At 42.8% G+C, this 18,156-nt stretch overlaps 1 protein-coding gene across 1 annotated transcript in view; it reads right to left on the reverse strand.

The window, feature by feature from the left end:
* Positions 1 to 18,156, reverse strand: part of fam49bb (family with sequence similarity 49 member Bb) — a 40,324-nt gene that overhangs the window by 2,231 nt on the left and 19,937 nt on the right. The window contains exons 3-11 of the mRNA XM_008298484.1: positions 15,085 to 15,167; positions 13,845 to 13,966; positions 12,599 to 12,704; positions 7,428 to 7,567; positions 5,903 to 5,980; positions 1,673 to 1,789; positions 1,512 to 1,591; positions 1,307 to 1,433; positions 1,155 to 1,225 (exon numbers count right to left, since the gene is read on the reverse strand). Coding sequence (XP_008296706.1) covers positions 1,155 to 1,225; positions 1,307 to 1,433; positions 1,512 to 1,591; positions 1,673 to 1,789; positions 5,903 to 5,980; positions 7,428 to 7,567; positions 12,599 to 12,704; positions 13,845 to 13,966; positions 15,085 to 15,157 — 914 coding nt within the window. The 5' untranslated portion in view covers positions 15,158 to 15,167. The remainder of the gene's footprint in view (positions 1 to 1,154; positions 1,226 to 1,306; positions 1,434 to 1,511; positions 1,592 to 1,672; positions 1,790 to 5,902; positions 5,981 to 7,427; positions 7,568 to 12,598; positions 12,705 to 13,844; positions 13,967 to 15,084; positions 15,168 to 18,156) is intronic.

Below are 18,156 nucleotides of genomic sequence, written 5' to 3' on the forward strand. Positions count from 1 at the left end.
CTTCAAAATAAAATATCAGTTTTTTCCTCGAAATAAAAACTGACAGGCAGAAAAGATGAAAATGTAGTTGTTTGCTGATTTTGTCCAGTGAACACGTATACATAAAAAGCATTGTATATCAGCTTTGCACCTGTGCGCCAAGAGTATGCATAACATTATGTTAATTTTACTGCACGAGAGACCTGATGCACCCTGCAATTAAGACAAAATATGCGCATTTATTGTATATCTGCAAAAATCCAATATGGTGAATCCCCATAAAGACTTTAAGCAGTTACTTGTTCATTAGCATCTTATAGTGGGACTAGTGCACACAGTGATTCAACATGTGTCCCTGTAGACGAGAGAAAACGTGAGAAACTCCTGCTGTGCTACGACACAATCTTATTACCAAGTACACTACTGCTGTTGTTGTTGATATCTTAAATGGTTTATGCTGCTTAAACCGTGAGGCTTGGTGCTTTAAAACAATGTATAAACTGATTCAGAATGTACAGGTGCTATTTAAAAATACACCTTTTTTGCTATTAGCTGACATTTTACAGACCAAATAATTAATTGGAAGAAAAATCTGCAGACAAATCATCATTAAATCAGTGCTTTGATGCTAATAACTCACAGACATCTGCAGTTTTTTTCAGCACAGAACCTATTTAGTTACTTGCCACCACTGCACACATTTAAAATATTTTGTCATCCGCTGTCAGCTGTAAGACGTCACCGCTGAGAGAAAATCTGTCAGCTTTTGCATGAAAACGTGCAGCCGGGCAGCGACGGCGAGCCTCGGGCCCGAGATACAGATGTGAGGTCGGCTCAGAAACGGCCCTGTCAGCTCGAGCAGCTGTGAGCGTCGGGTAAGGCGGGTGAAATTTGGGAGACCGAGGGGACGAGGTGTCAGATGTAATCGGCCTTCCTGGAGAGGCTTCGACGGCCAAACCCCAAATCAGGCTCACAGCTGACCGAATCTCCCGGTGGACCGCGAGGAGAGGATGAGTCACCGTGCTGAAGGGGAGTAAAATAAACCAGAAGGTCCGTCTGCCGCTTGTGAACAAGCACCATCATCATCCGACTTGAAGCCTTCTCGTGTACAGTGAAAAGCCTGCCAGGCTGCGGAAGAGGGAAAAAAACACTTCTTCATTTAAACGTGAGCTGACCTGAGAGCGTTGAGGAGGCCTTCTACGCTGTTCGGAGGCTGATCTTTGAGGACTTTGATGCAGCCTTTCATCTGTGGATCAGAGGAAGCAGCATGTTAGCTTTCAGAAAAGCTGCAAACTGGATGGGAGCGCGAACTCGGGGCTGCACTCACGTCGATTTTGGATGATTTGGCGAATGCTCCTACAGGATGGACGTAGTCGTACAGGATGATGACCCCGACCATCACCCGGAGGCAGAAGGACACCGTCTCCTCGCTGGTGAATCGGCTGCGATACTCCCTGACAGGACACGGAGGAGGGATTAGACACGAATAAAACCACGAAGAAGACGTGAAGCAGGTGCAGGAAGCCACTCACGGTGTTTCCAACATGACTTTACACACACTCGCCATTGTGCTTAGACAGTCTGTCGTGTTCTCGATGGGGAGGTTCTTGTTCTGCGATCGAGGAGAAGGAATGAGTGGATGCTTTCAAACAGCTGGTACAAACACACTCTGTGCACGTCCTTGAAGTCTCACCTCTGATACAAACTTTGTTGTGCCGTCGCTTAATGTCTTCAGCATGGGCGTGGCGTCGGCGTAGAACAGAGATATCCGATTGGCCAGCTCGTTGTTGACTTCATTCTCACCCTCTGCCTGAAAAGCAATGAGAATAAGATTACTTTGTAAAATGTCACAAACCATGAGGACATCAGACGTTTTCTTCATTGTTCTTATATCAAATTCATACAATAGATTCTGATATAATAAGCAGGAGAAACATGTTAGTAGCATTTCGGTGGCGATACAATAAAAGTATGAAATAAGGAAAAAAAAGGAGAGACTTTTAATTTGAAAAAAAAAAAAAACACTAAAAAGTTACCAATGGAGGAAACAATACCTCAGACAGGGGCGAGGCGTTTTTCTTATTCTTATTTTACTCTCAAAATATTGAAAATGAACTCACACAACCACTGAATTAAACGTGGAAAATGTAATTAGATCCATATGTTAGAGCCCGACAGAGACTTTCTATTCATGAAAGAACTGGTGCAATACCACTGACATGTGCAATACTGCTATTTCAAAACTAGTATTTGTGTATATTTTACTTTTTTTTTCTTGAATGTTTGCACTATCTTTGCTGCTGTAACTGTAAATTTCCCCACCATGGGATTAATAAAGACTTAACTTATCTTATATTGGCCTGCCACAGCATGTATGGATACTGATATGCACTGAAAAAAACTTAAACCTTTCTTTTTCAGAACCTAAAACAGAAAAAGATGCTTGGGACAAATGAGAAACTGTGTGTCCAGCAGACTGAATCTAAATCTATTGCTTGTGATACTCTCAGCACTGTCTGCAGCACATGTAGCAGAGTATGTGTCACTGCTATGGAGTCAAGTGATGAGTCTATGGTACTAGTTTGTGAAATCCTTTGCTGGAAAGTTAATCAGTATTGGCATTTTTTGACTCCCAAAAATCATTATCAGCATTACGTCTACAAATTCAATATCAGTCAGGCTCTATCATATGCACTGTATTGTCATCTGTTGCCTGAAATGATTGTTTTCCTTTAAATAAATAAAGACATTTCCACCATAAATTGATGCAGAAAAGGTACAAATGAGTGCATAACAATACACCAGAAATCAGGATTGTTTGACACTTTAATTTGTGGGAGTACAACCCCCCTCCCCTCCCATAAAATTAAAAAAAAGCCCACGCCCAGCAGCTGCAAATGGAAAAGACAGTTCATCAGGTGCAATAGAAGAAGAGACTAGAAAACTGAAGCACAAAGGTGGTCGAGTGCTGATGCTCATCACGTGTGGACTGGTGCTCCTGCAGGAATATAAAAGCAGTTTTCTCTTCCATGAGACAGTTTTCCTGCTCGTCGCTGTGGTGAAAATATATTTCAGACAAAAGGCAGAAGACTTAAAATGTTATCTGGAAATATTCGATTTTTGTTTGGCATCAAGCAGCTTCAAAGAATCATGTTTGTGCATATGAAAAGCTGCTTCATTAAAGGAAATAATGACAGGAAAACACTGCTGTAAACCGTGTGACCGAGCCCTCCTGCTCCCCCCCAGACACCCCCGCCGGTTCCCCAGCTGACGAGCGCATCCTGCTGCTTTACAGTTTCAGACGGAGCGAGACACTGAAAACACCTGGCGGATCACAAAGAATAAGGCGTCTCTTGAAGAGCCCGTTTCTAAATTTGTCTGCATATTTAAATAACAAGAACATCTCCTGCCTTCGCGAGGACACTGACAGAATATGAATAATCGCCCCAAACTTTCAAAACCGATTCACGTTTTAACAAATGATGACACATGAGCTCAAAGACTGCTTGAGCGGGACAGATGCGTTTCATCTGGGATGTCTGAATGATTCAGTTGTCTGAGCGGTGACTAAACTGCGTACGAGCGCGCCACGAGGAGGGACGGCAGCCGGAGCATCTTTCAAGCGGTGACAGGTCCGACCGACAACTTGTCTGGGCCCATTTGCCTAATGGCACGCTGCGGTTTGCAGAATAAAACCTCCTGTCAGACGGGTCACAACGCAGAGCGGTTTTCTTATTTCCTGCACCAAGTATCTTTAAAAACGCCCTTGAAGCGGCTGAACAAAGACAAAGATTGGCTCAAGTGCAGCATGAATGATACAGGGGAGCGAACGGGTCCTTGACTTTAACATCTCGAGGGCTATTGTTCGTAAACACTCGAGCAGCAGCGTGCTTCCTTTTCACAGCACTTGAGGAAATCTTGGAGGTTTGAGGACGCTTTCACACCTGTGGGTTGTTTAATTTGAGAAAAGAAAGACTCCATATAGTCACACAGGCAGGTAAGTAATTGATTGGACAGTTACAGGAAGTCAGAAATTCTCTATTTCCTCGTGAATAAATAGACTGAATCTGCACCTGGAGCTCAAGTCACAGTAATGACTCATACCGTGACTCGCAGCTTTTTTCTTCTTACCGGGTACTTTGACCGTCTCAGCAGGTGAATCTAAGTCCATTAAAGCAAACTCAGTTCCTTCGAGCGTCCCCGGTACGCAGTGACAGCGAGTCAGCATGCACAGCACCAAAACACCTAAACCCATCTCCTCTGAATGGCATTCACTCGTCATTATAATTACACTTGTGGTTTCGCTGCTGTGACGGGGCAAAATGTCTGCGGTGAGGGGTAATTGCTGTGTGGCCACGATGTTTTACTCGTTTCACTTTCTTTCCACACACTTGGGTGTAACGCCACAAACTCTAGGCATTATGATGTACACAGAAAGTGTTTGGATGTGGTGTACGATGAGGTGTCACGTTGTGGGGAATTTGCACTAAACCTGAAAGTCCCTCTCTGGTCCTCAGTTAAACCCCTAGAAATTCATTCCTAGGCATCACTACAAGTTTAGGAGGTTTTATTTTCTATAAAAGGTTGGCCTCTTTAGAATTTGCAGATCTACATAGTGTCTGTTTCTTTGTCTGTTCACTGCAGCTGGAGCACACCAGCTCACCTGTGGCTCTGCTAAAGCAATGCAAAACTAAGTCAGTCAGTCACACACAATTGAAGACGCATGATATGTCTTCTAGCACATAAAAACACCACATGGACATATTAATAAGGTATAAAACATGATTTTCACCAGAGAGGATCTTTATTTTTACTACTGCTTCGGTGGAGCAGAAACAACCTGTGAACAGCACCGACCTATCGTCACTTTTTCGTTACACTTACAAACTGGCTTATTTACATATTAGGCAAACACAGAGGCAGACCTCCTTTAGTCTGCTTTCATCTTTCTGACCACACAGTGAACCTGAGTCTAACCTTCATGCACTTTTAGTTTCACTATTAATGGATGTGTTTCATGTTTAAGCGGCTGGACCCCAAAGCAGTTTCTGGGCTTTTTTTTTCTTGCTCCTATCACCTCTTTACTCACGGTCAGCTCATTTTGCACTATAGTATCAACTCATATGACACGGCTAAACTGGCACAAATCATAAAAGAAAGAAAAAAACAAAAGCTGACTTTCTTTGATTACTTGTTTTACAAAAAATGAAAAACCCTGAATCACCATGTACAACATTGCTATAAGTCCCAGCAGGTGAAGATAAAACAGGACTACAGATATTCAGCTACTACCGACGCCTGCAGCTCAGTGGAAAAGTCCCTAAATTTTTGTAATGCAACTGTTGGTTGCAGCTGAATCAGTCGTGGCTGCGCAGATGCGACCAAGAGCATCTGTGCTTCTTACTGAATCTGATTACTGCAAACGGTTTATTTTTAGTGAATTTCAAAACAAGACATAAAAAATAGACAATTCTATAATAAGACTTCTGGCAGAACGGCACGTCACAGATGAGGTGTTCAAGGACGATCAAAAATTTAATTATTCTTCCAGTTCTTACAGTATCTGGCTCTGAAAAACGGTGTAATTTTGGTGATTCAATTTTTTTTTTTAGAAAAAGATAACACAGATTTTAAACTGCTGGCAAGTTTACAGTTTCTGTAACTGAGTCTGTTTGCTGCTTAGTGATGACAGCGACGGTTCACAGTGTGTTTTTAGAGCTTGTTTCCCGTCGCAACTGGAAATGTCACAGACAGGAGCGATGACGAGACTCAGACAAAATGTTCAAGTTGTTGGCTGTAAAACCCAGACACTGAGTTGAAAGAGGCTCAATTCTGTCTCTCTGTCACTTCATCCTTACGGGCAACCCTTCTCTAATGACAGCATCCTCAGCACCCGGCGGGCACAGGGACATAATGTACTCACCGGTACGTTGTTGATCCGCATTCGGCTCAGGGTTCTCCTGTAGTAGCTGAAGTCATTCTGAATGGCAGGATTTGTCATCTGGAGATAAATAAATAAATAGGCATCTTAATACAGCGAGGCAAAGAGAGAGGGAGAGAGAGAGAGATGTGTCTGTAGGTGGCACAGCCTGCAGCAGGACATTCAGCTCTGGATCAAACACGCCATCGTCATGACAGAATGTTTTAGCCAACAAGGCAGAAACGAGGCTTTGGGGGGAAATGACATAAAAAGCACACTGATACAATTACAATTTGATTTGCTGAACTGGATTTGAATCGTCTGACACTCACTCCCCCCTCCCCACACAGCCACATCCCCTCTCCCCCTGTCAGGAAATATTTAGATATTTTCCCATAACAGTCGACGGGGAGCGTCGGCATAGTTCCTGACAAGAGCGTTAACAATTACAAAGCTGACGGAAAGCTACAAAGGGTCTCATTAAGGGGAGAGAACGCAGGACAAATGCACTCTCTGACATTATTTACTCTCAAAGCTGCAGAAAAAACCCCCACAAGAGTCAGTTAACTTCTATGACAGGACTTCCTACGAAATATAAATCATCTTGCTTTCAACATGGAGCCAAAAAAGATGGAGCCGGCCAACCAGAGAGCTTCTTTCAAACGTCACTGCCAGTGAGAGCTCATCATGTGGCTAATTATCCTCATTCCTGCATGAGCCTGTCACAGTGAAAGCTGCACTGGCAGCATGCTAATCCCGCTACAATAGACTGGTACTCAGCCTGTGTCCACTGTGTCCACCAGGAGAGACAGGCTGCTTCGCCAGGGAGGGGCTGCACGCCGCACAGACACTTTAACTAGGTCAGAAGCCTATGCATGGGTGTGAAAGATTGATGAATAGGCCTGGCATGCCACCTTGCACCCCCTACCTTCGTGTTTTTATCTTGCCAGCCCGGGTAGTGGGCACTAATTGGGATGTCGCAGCAAATCGCCTCGGGGAGTTGGGGGGCATTTTTTTGTAGGTTTTTGTGTCTAAGGAGCAGGGGTTAGACCAACTGTCTAAACAGATGAGTGCTCACTCAATTATGCTTTTGACAATGTGCATTTGAGCGACTCGCCTGGTGCTTTCTGGGTTGCACACCAGCAGTTTGTGCCTGAATTTGGAGTTGCCTCCCTCCGTTATTTATTTTTAAAAAAAATAAAAATCCTGCCACCTTCTGCAGAACTCAGCTCAGGACGATTTGCAAACCTGTTTTCCTGCAATAACCCCTTATTAGCCATTCCACTGACATCCACAGTGTTTTAAACAGCAGGGCAGTATCAGGATTCTAATTAAATGCTAATCATGCACTGGCTGGCTGCAGTTTAACATTGCACAGAGCTAAAATCAATTCTGGGGCATCAGCAGCTTGTAGGGCGGCGAGTTTGTATCGCAGCAGGACAGAGAAGCATTTACAGCAAGAGCTAAAAGGTGAGGTAGACAATAACGGGTGTGTTGCAGAAGATTTTTTTTAAAAAGACAGTCGTACTTTAAGTTCATCGAAGCGCAACGTGAAGTGCAGGATCTCGGCGAACTGCTTGGCCAGCGCCTGCTCCCGCTCCAGGTGTTGAGTCGGGTCGTTGTAAGTCTCGCTGGTCAGAGCTCCCAGGAGGCTGTGCAACGCCGCCTCTGTCGGAGGGAAAGAAAAAAAAAAAGACAGATTTGGTGTGATGAAGCTGCAGCACTGTCAGAGGAATATATCGACCGGGCTTTTACTCATTTAATAAAGAGCGCAGCACAGGCCTTGAACTCAGACACTTTAGCTGATGCAGTGTGGTCGTCCGGGTCATCAGTCAGAGCCGCTGAGAAGTTTCACACTCAGGTTTTTGTCATTCAAACAGCCGGTTAAGAGCTCAGGCGGCACTTTATACAAAGATGCAAAGGTCAGAAGAATGAAGAAACTCTGCAAGTAGCTCGTCAGACTATTAAGTTTTGTACAATACAGACCAGTGAAGAATCGTCTGACAAAAATACATGGCTGCTGCTAATTAGTATGTCCAATATGACTAGTTGACTAATTATTTAAGCAAAGCAGCAAATCCTCACAGTTTCAGAAGCTGAAACCAGACAATGTGACGTTTGTTGATTAAACAAAACACTTCTACCATATTTATTTGATTTTTATTAATCCATTTTTTAAATTTAATAAACTGGACTGAACCCTGAAGAGTTGTTTCTTTTCTCATGTTCTGTTACATCCTTTGCAAACTGATGGTGCTGGATAAGTTTGCTTTGTGTGGCTTTATTTTTTTTGCCGTGTTGAGGTAACAGTCGGTGGTTGTGTGTCTACATAAATCCTTTGTGAGATTTGATTGTTAACTCAAGAGAATTTGATTAAACTGCTACACACCAAACAATTATATCAGGGTTTTTCCTGCAAATAGAAAAGTTAGACATCCCGCCCAAAGATGTTCTAGCCTGCAGCAAAAGAAAATTAAAAATGATAAGAACTGACAAAAACAATGGCAGTTACAGTTTTTTGTCAGTTTTGCTAATTACTGTTTCGTTTATGCAAGCATAATAGACATTTTTGTTTAAGCAAATGGTCAGAAATAAGAAGAAAATGCACAGATTTCCATCACACAAGGCGGAGACCCAGACTCATTGCCTTCACTGTACGCAGACTGATTACTTGCTGTTGTGTGTAATCGCCGCAAAAAGGCCAATTCTGAGCCAAGACAAACTGTATGTAATTGTGAGCGCTTGACATCACTGTGAATTGCACGGCTTCACTGTTGGTTGAGCAAAACAAGCAAACTGGAGATGTTTCCTGCAGCTGTAGAAAACTCCAAACAGGCTTTTTTTTTTTTGGATTCAGCTGAATAAACGAAATAAGCAATATGATGCATTTGTACAAAAATACTCTACAGTGTAAATGATAATGAGACATAATCAGTAGTTTATGAGTGAATGTCGCCACAGAAACCAGCTTTTAAAACTCACTGTGAAATATATGGAGATTTACCTGCAGCTTATGGGGTTAATCTGTTCTGTGTGAACTCCTTCACGGGCGTTTATTTATATATTTAGGCAGAACTACTCAGATTCCAGTTTTACAAAGGGGAACATACTTTGGGTTCTGTCACAGAAAACAGAGGAGCAAAACAAGATCTTTAAAGATGCAAACTTTGGGAAATGGTTTTCAGTATTTAATAATAGTATAAATCATTAGTATATCAATAATATAATCATGCAATTGTACAAAATATTCTACAGTGTAAATGATAATGAAAAATAGCCATTAGCTGCAGTTTAAATCGCTGTGCAGCACGTAACCCCTCCAAAAAAAAACAAAAAACAGTTTAACCGAAACAGACCAACGAATCCTTCTTGTTCGTGGACTCTGTATGAGGTCAAGGAACGGCTCTCGGAGCGGATCACAGCCGCAGCTAGATATGCGAACAGTGCAGCGTGTCAGCCAGCTGAAGCATCCTGATTAGGACAGAGACAGATAATGGGGCAGCGGTGGTGCCCAAACTGCCCAGGGCCCAGTGCCAGTCTCAGAGGGGGGAGACGGGGGACTATTTGAGTGAGGAGGAGGGGTGGAGGAGGGAGGTCTGAGAGGCTGTCCTGCTCAGATGCAGATGAGACATGGGACTAATTATCTCATTGGCATGAAATGGTGAAGTGAGGAGGGTGGGGGGTGGGCGCGGGAACAGGATTTCATTCAAGCAAGATTACACTCATTGTTTTGACAGTAAGTAAATACAAAGCCTGTGCCATGCCTTGACATAGCATACCCATAGACCCATAATTAAGCATGCATGAGGAGCACCGGCAGCGAAACCAGGAACAGATTAGCTGAGAAACGCGGTGAACAACTTCCAAGCAAGTGAGACTATTAGACAAACCTGTCGTCTTCAAACACCTAGTTTAGAAAAAAATAATAAAAAATAGAAAACCTTTTAAAGCCCAGAGGGAATATTTATTTATAGACGCAGACGGTGCTCAGAATCCAGTCTAGACGCTGCAGAGAGGCTTCAGCAGTGATATAACCCAGACAAGCTGAACATCTGATGCAATAAGCTGCGTGGAACCAAATGAGCACTTTAAATAGATTCATTCCAAGTGTATTTTACAGTTCTTGTTGATTACGATGCACATGTCAACATAGCCCAGAAACGGGCCGATTCAGACAGTGGTCTACTTAGGGATAATCGTAAGAGGACTTTTAGAAGACGGACAGGGAGCTGGCAGTGCAGTGTGGTAAATTGAGCGCGTCTGCCATTCAGTAATGACTCCCATCTGCTTGGGCCAGCGTTTGCAGCGAAGCGGCTGATTAAAAATGGCCTTAGTGGTGCAGTTTTTTTTCTCTCCCTCCCCTTCCCTCTGTACGTCCCAGTCAAAACAGAAGTTGAGATGGAGATGCTTTCAGGCCCTCAGAAATGAGCCACTCTAGTATGTCGGGAAGTCGGGGGAAGGCGGGGCGGCGGGGGGATGTCTGATCTCATCAGGTCACGGCAGAGCAGGCGAGCAGAATGCGGGCACGTAGGCGCTTTGCTCACAGGGGCGGCTCAGAGGATGGCGGGACTTCAGTCTGGTCTGCGGCGGACCGGCCGCTCAAAGTTTTTACTGCTATCCAAAGACGCAGGTCTCAATTTAGGAAGCAACAGGATGCAGAGCTGCACATATTTGGGTCTCAATGCAAAACATGTCCCTTCATTTTCTGGTTTCAGTTTGTCAGATGTGAGAATTTGCTGCTATTTGGGGTAAAAACATGCAATATTAAGCAGTTTAATCCAGTATAATATACATTTTTATTTATCAAATGGTCAACTATCAAAAGAAAATGCATTGATTTCTGTCAAGTAGAGTAACAAATGTCAAAATTCAGGCATCCAAGTAAGATTCATGTAAGAACTAGAAGTCAGAGCAGGATAAATGTGTCCTCACATGAAGAGCAAAATACCTGACAGGTTTCAGCTCCACAGAACTGAAAGACTGTCCAAGATCTAAAGGTACATCATTTACTAACATGCATAACAAAAAAAGCAGCAAATCCCCAAAGTTTCAGAAGCTGAAACCTCATAATGATATTTTTGGATTAAAGAAAACTTTTTTTTCATTTTCTTATAAACTAAACTAATATATCAGGGTTTTTTTGGGTATAGGAGTTGAGTCAGCCCCCAAGGACAACCACCAGCACAAAAATCAAGAAAGAATGAAGAAACTGAGAAAAAAATAAACCAGTTTTGCTAATTAGCATTTTGTTTACTCAAGCAAGACAGTTCATTAAATGGTCAGAAATTGTAAGAAAAATGCCTATATTTCTGTCAAATAGGGCAACATTTAAGGCCTCTGTAGAGGAACTAGATGTCTGAGCAGGATAAATCTGTTCCTCGCATGCAAAGCAAATTATCTGACAAGTATCATCTCCACAGAAATAGAAAACCACTTACATAACTAAAGTTTTAAGTTTTTTCTTTTGGCCCAAAATTTCAACCTATTCTGAATCCAGCTGATGAGAGAATATTATTGCTGTTCTGTATATGTCTGACTGTTGATATATGAAGACATGAGCTTGGATTCTGAGTTCATTTATTGCTTGAAAATGTATAATATTATGTGAAAAATGGTAAAATGGACTCAAATTTAGGTGTTAATGCAGGAAATAGTTAATGATGAAGAAGAAATCTGATGCTATATTGGTTAAGTTATTGGTTTAACAACAAAACATGAAATTTAATTGAGATTTTTGCTGCTATCCTTCATTTCTGTGAACATTGGTGGGTTTGTTTTCAGACAGAACTATGTCCCTTCATTTCAAATGCAAAGCTAATTACATAAGCTGCTCTTCCTTGGTAGTCGTGCTCTGGATATCGCTCCACCAGCCTGTAGTGAAGGACTTTGAGCTTCATGCGTGTCAGGCAGGACAGCAGGCTGTGGAGGCCATCACGGCCCCCGAAGCCTAAAGTCAAGGCAGTGAAATAGAGCAGCAGCCGAGGCGGGGAGGTGACCTACTTCGTTACGTAACAGCCATCGCCGGGCTGCCGCCGCCCACTGCTCCCACTGACTACCTTCTCCACCGCCACTGGGATTACTGGGGTTAAGGGCGTTCAGGCATAACGGGCTCCACCTCCCCCCCATTCTACCCCTCAGCCTGGGGGTCATAAGAAGATCAGGGAGCAGTAAGCCTACCTCCCCTACCCCCTCTGTATTCATGCTAATTAAACAACCTATAGCCCCATCCTACAGAGGTCAGTGCAGCGCAAGCAGCACGGAGAAACGCAGGGCTGTGGGGGGTTTAAAAGCGTGTTTATGTAAGGCTGGGGTGCATGTTATGCGTATGTGTCGCATGTCTGTTGACTTTTGCAGCTCAGCAGTCAATATTACAGATGCACATGCACACAATTAAGGTCATGCGTCTGTGTGAGGCCACGATAAAAGACCTTTTACATAAAGGACGCCGGCTCTCGTCCTTGAGGGTATCAAGTTCGGCACTTGTTTGAAACAACAAACGGCAGTGAAAAATCTCAGCTAATGCACATTTCAGAGTGTCACGCATAGCATCACTTGAGTTTGAGGGAAATCTCACAGGACACCTGAGCTCGCTACGCTTGAAACGCTGTATGTCTGAGTCTCCGTCTGAGAGGCGGTGATGTAATTTTCCCTGGCCTACATAATAATGTAACTGTGGCGACGGTGCAGGCAGATACGCACCTAATCTCTGGGAGAACTCGTAGAACTTCTTCAGTTTCCCCACCAAGGGAACCACAGCCGCCCACGCCTGCTCCTGTAGCGCCTCATCGTTTGGATTCTGGATCGCCTGGAAATAAACACAAACGGCCATGAGTCCCACAGATAACAGCATGTGAGTCATGATGTGATTGCATTTTAAAGGTGAAAGTGGGATTTCTTAGAAGTTGGAAGAATTTAAGGCACCCTTCACCTCAGCTCAACTGAGTTTTACACATCAAAGCCTTTCCTTACAGGTTTTGGGGTGTACTAGTGCATATGGGAAAAGTCTTTTGTGGCTCCAGAGGGAGTTGTGTGAAATCTTATGCATTGTCAGTCGTCGGCGTCGACTACAAGTTTGAAAATGAAACAGGTCTGCGGGTGTGGAGTTAGAAAGAAGCACCAGACGTCTGTAAGCCCTCCGCTCATCTCTGCTTGAGGCTAGTGGCTCCGAGATACATTAGCTGCTGCTCGTGTAACGCTGAACGTAGGTGCCGGGTTTAGACGAGGAAGAAGACGCACAGAATATAAAAGAAGATATCGCTGATCCCTCTGCATCAATTTTTTATTTTTACGGTTCATGTCGAGTCTGATAAATTTATAGGAGCAGATTGCTAAAAGTTCCCTCATCCAGTTCTTTTAGATACAGAAAATGGAAAAAATCTCTGCTCTTGAACTTGCCCTAAAAGTTAAATATTTCAGGTGCTTTGAGGCTATTCGAGGTATCTGTATGCTTCCTGTGGCCACAAAAGTGGTCTTAGTTTACATTTACAATCACTGGAAAACCAAAATGGCACTTTTTCAGCTGGATGTTAAATGTATTTCACTTTGTAGGTCAGGACTTAAAAAACAAATGAAGGCAAGAAGTTGGAATTAATTGAATCACTATGTGACCTTACTGAAGGTTATTCATTAGACTTTTTCATTCCAAAAAAGGGACCCACTGCTATATTTGGTTATTTTTTCTTAAAAATGGACCAGCCAAGTGGACACGAAGGAGGAAGCAACATATGCTGCAAATGACTAAACTATTAAATTATAAGGCCATCCGATCCATTTACATGCAAACCTAGACGACTCATGTGCTCATAAAGTCGCTCTATTGCAGCATCAGAGTACACTCCACTGTCCTGAACATGCTTTCCCCGCAGCAGGAAAAGACAGTCTAGTCTTAACTCTGCAGCAGGGCAGTGTGCCATCAGTCAGCGGTTGATAAAAGCATCAGGTGCACCTCTCTGATCTCCTGCCCTGCTCCTTTGTAGGCCTGCAGCTCGTCCAGGATCCCCTTCGCGTCCTTCAGCACCACGTCCACCTGGTCCCAAACCTCTCGCTCTGCTTCTGTGGGCTGGGCATCTGCGAGCCACAACAACAACAACAACAACAACAAGGTCAGCGGGGCAAATCTGATTGGGATGTAATCCGTATTCACACCGACTCAACATAAAGTAATATACAGCTCGAGGAAATCTATCAAATCCTACGATAACACAGAAAGTTTAATGGGCAACTTTCAATTATGTAAATGAAAGTTCGCTGAAATAATCTCGTCTTCCCACCGCTTCTCATTAAGTTTTGACACCACCCACTTTCCTGGCTGAGAGACGGGAAGATAAGAAGACAAATGGGGAGGGCTTATGCACACTCGCGTAGCTTTGCAACAGCTCTGGGTACAGAGTTAGCTCAGTTTGGGAGTTTTTATTTAGGCTCGAGAGAAGTGGCGGTGCAGACTAGCAACACTTTGAACCTTTTCCACCACCTGAAGCTAGAACACCTTGCCAAGTGTGATGAGTGTAACATATGAGATACATAAAACAGAGCTCATAACAGCCGCTATTGTCTCATTGTTGCATATGGTTTCATTTCTTTCAATTTAAACTCATGATCTCTCCTGTGTGAGCGCTTCCCAGCTAACTTGCTCTCTGAAAACAGTTCGAAAGCTAAAAAAAAAAAAAAAAAAGTGGTTAATTTAGGCAAAACTTTACCATACCAAGCAAATGCTGCATAAACGCACCGGTTGGATAGAAAACTCTGATGTTCTTTTAATATAAAAATCACCTAGAAACAGCCTGAACTGTATGAGAAATTGTTTTCTCCTGAGTCTCTAGGTTTGCCAAGTGTGAGAATAGTACAGTGCAGGTTCAAGCCGTGTTGAGGGGCCTCGGGCTACACAGCAGCTGAACTTCAGTGCTTTACATTTGAGGAAGGAGGGGGGGGCTCTGTTGCAACTCTGCCCTGATTGATATTCTGCACACACTTCAGCATGGAAAAGGCAGGTTGATGGAAAAGTGCAGCTCCACTGGTAAGATTTGATTCTTTTGCCGCTGGGAGGAACATCGTGCAAAAAGATAAGTGGGGAGGGAGGGGGGTTTTTTAAAAAAAAAGACTTTAGAGTTTGGAGTTGATAATGCTATGGTAAGATATTCATGTGATCGATATCAGGAGTGGGAGCAATTACTTGAAAAGAAACTCACTTTCAAAATCGAGGAAAAAATTGGGCTCCTGTTCCAGATCTGTGCATGTCAAAACTTTCAGTAGGTTCCCCATGTTATGATACCTGTTGAGGGAAAGAAAAAAAGAGAGAAATATCAATAAAAAAGAATGTAGTGAGCAGGTGGAGATTCGCTGGCGGACCCACTGCATCTCTTAATGCTCTGCTTCACTGCTCTGGTGCCTGTTTGAACCCAGTGGTGCCCCAGATGTGCCCGCCGCTCATAGACACCAGCGCTCCCCTCGGACCCCCTCCGCTGTCTGTTTCCTGGCTCTTAGCAACCAGATGTCAAACCATAAAGACCCCAAAATAAAATAAAAAAAACACGGTTTGATTTATTTTCCGCTTTGCTAAGCTTCTTCCCAGCATTCGTAAGCATTTACGGGCAGTTACATGCAAAGTAATCCATTTCGCCGTCCTCCGCTGGGATATAATCTGGTGTTCACGCATGACGTCCGTGTTTGTCTGCAGCACAATAATGCATCTAATTAAACATTCATAAAAGATGCTGTCATGTAAATGTGCAGAAGAAAGCCTGTTCTGGTTATAAACTTGGGTCTGTCTGCAATTGTGCGCCATGATTTGAAATTCACTTGATCGTCTCTGCAGAATCACCATGTCTGCAGGAAGCGCAGCGTCTCGGTCATAAGAGCCGAAGCACAACATCAATATTTAACATTCCTCAGCGATGCAAGTACCTACAGTGCATGTGGTACGGTAAGAACACCTCATATTTACTGCAGGAGCTTAGTGTAAGACAGCTGCAATGCAATCCAGAAGCAGAATATGAATAATCTCATGATCACATTGAGTTCTCGCTAATAATGAAAATTTAATCAATAAAATGTAAAAAAATAACAATAATAAATAAAGCATCACACCATCCCAGAGCACGCACTGTTGTTATTCTGTGTGATAAATAGAGTAGAAAACCAAAGGACATTTAAAGGCACCCTGTGGAGTTTTTAATCACTCTATCTGTGCATGCTTCACAAGAATGGACAACTTGTGCAACATGTATTTGGTGACAAACAATGAATGCAAACGTGGCTTTGTACGAAAACCCCACAACATCCAGCTTGTTCAGTCGGGACTTTTCAGTTTGATTATAACCAAAACTAGAATACAATAGAATAGGATATCCTTTATTAGTCCCACAAGGGGAAATTTGAAACGTTACAGCAGCAAAGTGACAGCAAGAAAGCAAGCAAATAACTATAACTTAAAGAGGCAAGGTCCATACACTATATATACAATATAAAAAAGAAAAACAGAAGAACACCAGAATACTAAGAACACAAAATGAAGAATATTTGCATTACAGGTGTAAAGCCATAGTCCAAAACAGTCCAATGAAACAATTTGGTCACGATCATGATCAAACTTAACCATGATTTGTGTCAGTTTCTAGAATGAAAACATTTTTTGGATGGTTCAGACTTTCAGACCAATTACAGATAGTTACAGCAACCTACTGAGAGAAATACAGAAAGAAAAAATGAGCCACTGTAGCACTTGGGGAGATGGGAAGTTTTTTATGTGGTCATAAAAATTCAGACAATTTCTACATCTTTTCTGAGCAGATGCGAGAGAGAATATGAGAGGACAGGAGAGCAATGCTATCTGGAGTAAAGGGAGATGAAGCCTACGTAGGCGATGATAGCAGGAGTACAACAGGAGGCTACAGTGTGTCATGTAAAGGTCTTTAATGTGCTTTCATCAGTGCAATGCAACATCAAAACTAACCTGATCAAAAGTAGGCGATGCAACACAAAGTGGACATTCAAGTGTGAAAAGGTCCTAAATTTAAATAAGAGCAGCCAATACAAGAGTTTCTCTTTAAGTGTTTAAGTGCCTCAAACTACTAAGTAGCTGGACAAGGCGTTGAACAACTAGTAACTGCCTGCACCCCAAAACCTTCCAGTGAGTTTGAAAGACATGTTTTTTTTTCTAGTTTCTTCACTCAAACGAAACCATTTGTCACATTTAGAAACGTCTTATTTGTGACACGTGGTTCCATCGGGAAATATCTAAAGCTAAGGAGACAAAAAACACATTTAATCAAACCTGATTAAGTAAAAGCAAACAAACAAAACCAAAATTGCACTCCTTATAAGTGAGTCAGCAGCAACCAGCGGTCATATGACAAACATTCAGGGACTGCAGGCAGTGTTTCCACAGAGGAGAGAGGAGACAAGTAGGGAATTTAAATAAATATGTAGGTAGTAAAATATAAATTGTATGTAGAAACCGCTTTTCCTCGTGCATTGGTACCATCAGTAGGCACTTGGTGATAGCAGGTTTGGTCAGTTTATATAAAAATAATCACAGACATTCAACTTTAGTTTGACCCTTTTTATGATTTATGGCATCATACAATTGCTATAATGCACAAAGAGGCATTTCTGAGTTCTCAGTACTTCTAGCCATGGTTGAGCTGTTTCTAAAGAGGTGCACAGTGAGAAATGAGCCCACAGTGAGTAAAAATGTGACAGGAGTATATAACACTCAGAAACCGTTTAGAGTTCAGAGCATTAACCACTAGATGAGTGTAGAGGGAGCAGATATGATCCTGCACCAAAACCAAAAGCTGTGCACCGTGAGGTGAGGCCCATTGACCTAGAAATGGCTAACCAACAACAAACCACTGTCATTTAGCGTCTATGCAGCATGAATCATTAATACAGGGAGGGTCATTCCTGTAAAAACTCACACACTTCACCAGATTTCTCTACTGCTCAGTTTGATCTATGATGATAGTTATTGGCCCATTTTGTGGCAGGTTATTGCTGTAAATGATCTTCAGGGGGCTTGTAGGTTAAGAAAGAGAGAAAGATGAGACGCTGAGGATCAGCAGTCACACTAAACCCATACCTTCTTTCCATGCCACACACATACAAACATACTGCATATCTGTACTCAGTGTACACTTCAGCTGCGTGTTGTGCAATGAAAAGTGACAACCTTGCACTGCTCACTGCTCTGTTGATCCTCTGACTCCTAGAAAGCACAGAGCCGATCTTCCTCAGAAGCCGAGGTCAGATCTGCTGCGGTT

The sequence above is a fragment of the Stegastes partitus genome, unplaced genomic scaffold, assembly GCF_000690725.1.
Source record: "Stegastes partitus isolate 25-593 unplaced genomic scaffold, Stegastes_partitus-1.0.2 Scaffold1321, whole genome shotgun sequence".
NCBI lineage: Eukaryota > Metazoa > Chordata > Actinopteri > Pomacentridae > Stegastes > Stegastes partitus.